This window comes from Zingiber officinale, chromosome 6B (assembly GCF_018446385.1).
Source record: "Zingiber officinale cultivar Zhangliang chromosome 6B, Zo_v1.1, whole genome shotgun sequence".
Taxonomy (NCBI): domain Eukaryota; kingdom Viridiplantae; phylum Streptophyta; class Magnoliopsida; order Zingiberales; family Zingiberaceae; genus Zingiber; species Zingiber officinale.
The window spans coordinates 133,574,034-133,580,573 of NC_055996.1; the positions used below are offsets into that span (position 1 = coordinate 133,574,034).

At 36.6% G+C, this 6,540-nt stretch overlaps 1 protein-coding gene across 1 annotated transcript; it reads left to right on the forward strand.

Annotated features, from left to right (window-relative positions):
* The first annotated feature begins 1,718 nt into the window (after positions 1–1,718).
* Positions 1,719–2,597, forward strand: LOC121991566. Its single transcript, XM_042545556.1, has 2 exons — positions 1,719–1,734; positions 1,852–2,597. Exons 1-2 carry the CDS (start codon positions 1,719–1,721, stop codon positions 2,595–2,597), a joined length of 762 nt encoding a protein of 253 aa, XP_042401490.1.
* Positions 2,598–6,540: the final 3,943 nt, after the last annotated feature.

A 6,540-nucleotide genomic window follows, 5' to 3' on the forward strand; every position in this document is an offset into this window, starting at 1 on the left:
AAACAATAGTGAAAAGAAAAAAGTCAAATTTATCATAAGGATAAAATAAGAAATGCACTTAAAAATGTGTGTTCTTTGGTAAATACTAAAGTAGCCTATGTCTTTAGGTAAATTTAGATCTCTACATGCGCTCTTTGATAAATTATCGAACCACCTTTTTACCATATATATCAACTGACAGCGAGATACAATAGCTTGATCTGACAGCTCGCAGCATGTGGATAGCAGTCAAATGAATATGAACAATCAGCAAGGCAAGCAAGCTTCATCACAAAAATACTTCTGTAAGTAAAAATATCATAAGAATGATTGATGTAGTGTGATACGGCGATGTTTCTTAGTCCCAACTTATAAACAGGGTGAAAAATAATACTTAATTATCAGCCAAAATCAAAATGAATCTAATCTAATTCAAAATTAACCAAATGCAAGTCAAATGAGACTCAAGGTTGATCAACCAACTCAGATCTCGATATCATCCTTTTCTCAACCCCAAATCTCAGTATTATCTCTCAATCTCAGATTTGATATTATCCCTGCCTTAGCTCTTAGTCTCGACATTATCTCTTAGTTGTTGGTTAAATTTTGACTCCATTGGCCATGGAACAACCAATCGATTATTGGTCTATGTATTTGGAATGTGAAATGTGAAAACAGTTCCAAAAACTGCTGTAACTACCTTCCCTTGCTTCCAAAATTTTGATGATGGCAGAATATTGGAGCATGCTATAAATTTGGTACCTGGTTCCTACTCCTTTTGTGTCTTCTTCTTGAGACAAAGGTACACCATCATTTCTGTGTGGAGAAAGGGCCGGAAGCATCAAATTTTGTTACAGTCGTCTTCCTTGATCAAAACGATGGCCGGAGGTATATGATTTGCAAATTATGTAATATTAACATTTAGTATCAGAGCCACTGCTACCTCTGCCTCATTTTTTATGCTTAGTTGTAGTTGAAATTACTGCTTTTGCCTCTTATTCTTCCTTGCAAAGTCAATAAAGATGGTGCTTTGCAAAGGCACTTACCTGTTGTTGAATCTTGAGTTTCTTTCCCCACCAATCTTTTGTCCCAAATCGCAATTTCTGCATTTTGGAACGCTGCTGGTGCCGACGAAACCATTGCATAGCAGGGCTGCTGGCGTCGACGAAGCCATCGCATCGCGAGGCTGCTGGCGTCGGCGAAGCCATCGCATCGCGGGGCTACTGGTGAGCGCAGGTTGCAGGCATTGCAGCGGCTTGCATGGGTGGCGAGCAGTGTCGGCGTCGTGAAGTTGGGAATAGGGTAGAAACTTATCACATCTTTGATTATTAAAAAAAAAACTTTTCATTCTGTTTAGTTTCTTATTAGGTTGCATGTTAACTTTATTTTGGCCTTATTAATTATTCTCTCGATTTTACTGCATGATATGGGCAATTAATTAATTTTAATTGTAGAATCATTGTGACATGTTAATTCATTATATAAACTGTAATAAATTTTATCCTACAAGAAAATTTATTATATTTTATGTAATTGATTTGGATAAAAATTGTGTAGGATGATATTGAAATTTTAATTCATTATATAAGATGTAATAAATTTTATCCCACAGGAGAATTTATTATATCTCATGTGCTTGATTTGGATAAAATATCAACTATATGTTTTCTAATTTACCCACAGGGATTAGAAATAATTTGATAATTTTATCATATTATTTTATGAATCTAATTGAATTAATGCTTTGGCCCACAGGCAAGTTTTATGTCAGTAGATTTATATTTTAGACATACTTTACATTGGTAGATATGTCATGTTGTTTAATTAGCTTCAAATTTTGTAACATGAGTATGATTAATTTTTGTTTTGTAGTTTGTCAGCCTGCTAATTTCTCTGATATGATATGTGATGTTCCTGAGCTCCGAGGGGACAATTATAAAATTTGGAAGGAGAGAACTCTCCTTCATTTAGGGTGCAAGGACGTTGATTACGCCATAAGGAAGGATGAACCGCCTCTTGAAAATATTGCTCTTTATGAAAAATGGGAGCGATCTAATCGCCTCTCAATAATGTTCATAAAGACCAAGATCTCAGATGGCATTAGGGGTTCCCTTGAGCATTATGACAATGTCCGTGACTTACTGAAGGCAATCGATGATCAATTTGTGTCTTCGGACAAGGCTTTAGCTAGCACCCTAATTCACCAATTCTCATCCATGAAGCTAAGTGGGATACACAGTGTACGTGACCACATTATGAGGATGAGGGACATTGCGGCTCAATTGAAGAGACTTGAGGTTGAGATGTCTGACTCTTTCCTAGTGCATTACATTCTCAACACTTTACCATCGCAATATACCCCATTTAAAATCTCTTATAATACACATAAAGAGAAATGGTCAATTAATGAACTTATGACCATGTGTGTTCAAGAGGAGGGTAGACTTGCTATGGAAGAGGGTGAGAAGGTAAATTTGACTACACCTGGAAAGAAGAAGATATTTGAAGCCAAGGACAAGGGCAAGATTCCTGCCAAACGGGACATTCAGAAAAGTTCCAAATGTTTCTTCTGTAAGAAGAAAGGGCATTTAAGGAAAGATTGCACCAAGTTCAAATAGTGGCTTGACAAGAAAGGTACTCAACTCTCTTTTGTTTGTTATGAATCTAACATGATTGATGTTACTCATGACACATGGTGGATTGACTCTGGTTCTTCAATTCATGTTACCAACTCCTTGCAGGGCTTACAAGACCTACGGAAACCAGTGGGAAGTGAGTGTTACATTTATTCTGGAAATAAAATATCTTCACATGTGGAAGCCATTGGCATTTGCAAGCTTGTTTTAGATAGTGGTTTTATTTTAAGTTTGGAAAAGACATTTTATATTCCTAGTTTTGCTAGGAATCTAATTTCGATTTCAAGACTTGTATCTATTGGATATTCCTTTAATTTTTCAAATTCATCTTTCAATATTACTTATGAATCTGAAATTATTGGATGTGGTACATTGTCTGATGGTCTTTTTCGTCTTGATTTAGAAAATGATAATCACTATTCTTCTATGCATGTTGGTGTTAAACGATGTGTTATTAATGAGAATTCCTCTAATTTGTGGCACAAGAGATTAGGCCATATCTCCATTAAAAGAATTAAGAGGTTGGTACATGATGGAGTACTTAGTGCTCTTGATTAGACCAATTTTAGTACTTGTATAGACTGCATTAAAGGTAAGCAGCCCAACAAGTCAAAGAAAGGTGCCAAGAGGAGTTCTAAATTGTTAGAAATAATTCATACAGACATTTGTAGTGTTGATTTAAAATCATATCGTGACAAGTACTTCATCTCCTTTATTGATGACTTTTCTCGTTACATGTATGTCTACTTATTATACATCAAAAGTGAAGCACTTGATGCTTTCAAAAATTTTAAAGATGAAGTAGAGAAACAGTGTGACAAACAAATTAAGATTGTAAGATCTGATAGAGGAGGAGAGTACTATGGTAGATACACTGAGAGTGGACAAGCAACCGGTCCATTTGCAAAGTTTCTTCAAGATTGTGGGATTGTTGCCCAATACACCTTACCTGGTTCTCCAGATCAAAATGGTGTAGCTGAGAGAAGAAACCGAACTTTAATGGGCATGGTTAGGAGTATGCTTACTAGCTCCAAACTTCCTAGGTCCTTATGGACTGAAGCCCTAAAGACGGCGACGTACATATTAAACCGAGTTCCAACTAAAGCTGTCCAAAAGACACCTTTTGAATTGTTTAAAGGTTGGAAACCGAGTTTACGACATCTACGCGTTTGGGGTTGTCCAGCCGAGGTGAGGATTTATAATCCACATGAAAGGAAGTAAGACCCGAGGACCTTAAGTGCATATTTTGTTGGTTATACTGAAAGATCCAAGGGATATATATTTTATTGTCCTTCTCACAGCACTAGGTTTGTGGAATCAAGAAATGCCAAATTTCTTGAAAATGATTTAATCAGTGGGAGTGATCATTTTCAAGACCCTGGTCTTGGGAAAGATCATCAAGATACTCAATGCTCCACTTCAACTAGTAGACCAATTGTTATAGTTCATAATGCGCCTTGTGTTCATGCACATATTGAGCAACAGGTCCAAGAGGTTCCACAAACCAATCCAAATTCAGTAGATCCTGAGGTTCAGCAAATACCTGAAATTGTTGAACAATTTGTTGAGCAACATGATCCTGCTACACAGGAGAGTGTTGATGCAACATTGAGGACTGCTAATCCAAATTCAGTAGACTCTGAGGTTCAGCAAATACTTGAAATTGTTGAACAATCTGTTGAGCAACATGATCCTGCTACACAGGAGAATGTTGATGCAATATTGAGGAGATCTACTAGGACTAAGAGATCAACAATTTCTGATGATTATATTGTGTATCTACAAGAATGTGACTACAATGTTGGAGCCGAAAATTATCCTAAAACGTTTTCACAAGCCATGAGTCCTAATGTCTCTGACTTATGGTACAAAGCCATGAAAGAAGAAATGGATTCTATGGCATCTAACAAAGTCTGGGATCTTGTCAAGTTGCCTAATGATGTAAAAATCATTGGTTGTAAATGGGTCTTGCAACATTGAGAGACATAAGGCTAGACTTGTTGCCAAAGGATTTACTCAGAGGAAAGGGATAGACTACACGGATACCTTTTCTCCTGTATCTAAGAAAGACTCATTTCGTGTGATCATGGCATTAGTAGCTCATTTTGATTTAGAGCTGCATCAGATGGATGTGAAAACAACATTTCTCAATGGTGATATAGAGGAAGAAGTTTATATGAAACAACCAGAAGGATTTTCCTCTAGTAGTGGTGAGAATTTAGTCTATAAGTTAAATAAGTCCATATATGGATTAAAACAAGCCTCTCGTCAATGGTATTTAAAATTTTATGATGTTATTACTTCATTTGGTTTTGAAGAAAATATCATGGATGTTTGTATATACCAGAAGATTAGTGGGAGCAAGATTTGCTTTCTTGTGCTATATGTGGATGATATTTTGCTGGCGACTAATGATAAGGGTTTGCTATATGAGGTAAAACAATTTCTTTCTAAGAGCTTTGATATAAAGGATATGGGTAACGCATCCTATGTCATTGGCATAAAGATTCATAGAGATAGATCTAGAGGCATTTTGGGTTTGTCTCAAGAGACCTATATCAACAAAGTTCTAGAGAGGTTTCGAATGAAGGATTGTTCACCAAGTGTAGCACCCATTGTGAAAGGTGATAGATTCAATTTGAATCAGTGTCCTAAAAATAAGCTCGAACAGGAACAAATGAAAACCATTCCATATGCTTCAGCTGTTGGAAGCCTTATGTATGCTCAGGTCTGTACTAGGCCTGACATTGCATTTGTTGTTGGAATGCTTGGGAGATATCAGAGTAATCCAGGTGTTGACCACTGGCGGGCTGCAAAGAAGGTCTTGAGATACCTTCAAGGAACCAAGGATTACATGCTCATGTATAGACAGACTGAGAAATTGGAAGTCATTGGATACAGTGACGCAGACTTTGTTGGCTGTATTGATTCACGTAAATCAACATCTAGTTATGTGTTTATGTTAGCCGATGGGGAATGGAAAAGTGCCAAGCAGACCTTGATTGCTACTTCCACTATGGAGGCTGAGTTCGTCTCTTGTTTTGAAGCAACCTCGCATGGTGTATGGTTGAAGAGTTTCATATCTGGGCTTAGAGTTGTGGACTCTATTTCAAAGCCTCTGACATTATATTGTTATAATTCAGCTGCTGTATTTATGGCTAAGAACCATAGAAGTGGTAGTCGTAGTAAACATATTGACATTAAGTACTTAGCCATAAGAGAGCGTGTTAAAGAAAAGAAAGTGGTTATTGAACAAATAAGCACTGAATTGATGATCGCGGATCCTCTGACTAAGGGCATGCCACCAAAGGGTTTCAGGGATCATGTAGCGCGTATGAGACTTAGTTCCATAATGTAATGTTTTTTGTTTCTTTAATGAAACTCTTATTTAGTTTGGATATTTTTCTCTTGAGTTGTATACATATTTATTATTTGAAAAATATCATTATGTTTGGACCACAATAAACATTGGGTTTATTTTAATTTGGTTTGGGGTTGATATTGAGAAGTGTAACATATTGTGATACATGGATGATAATACTCATATTTAGAGGAACTGTTGCCATGATCCATATGTTAATGTTGTTATACAGTGGATATACATAGACCAAGTGGGAGAATGTTGGTTAAATTTTGACTCCATTGGCCATGAAACAACCAATCGATTATTGGTCTATGTATTTGGAATGTGAGATGTGAAAACAGTTCCAAAAACTGAAACTGTTCCAAAAACCGTTGTAACTACCTTCCCTTGCTTCCAAAATTTCGATGATGGAAGAATATTGGAGCATGCTATAAATTTGGTCCCTGGTTCCTACTCCTTTCGTGTCTTCTTCTTGAGACAAAGATACACCATCATTTCTGTGTGGAGAAAGGGCCGGAAGCATCAAATTTTGTTGCATTCATCTTCCTTGATCAAAACGAT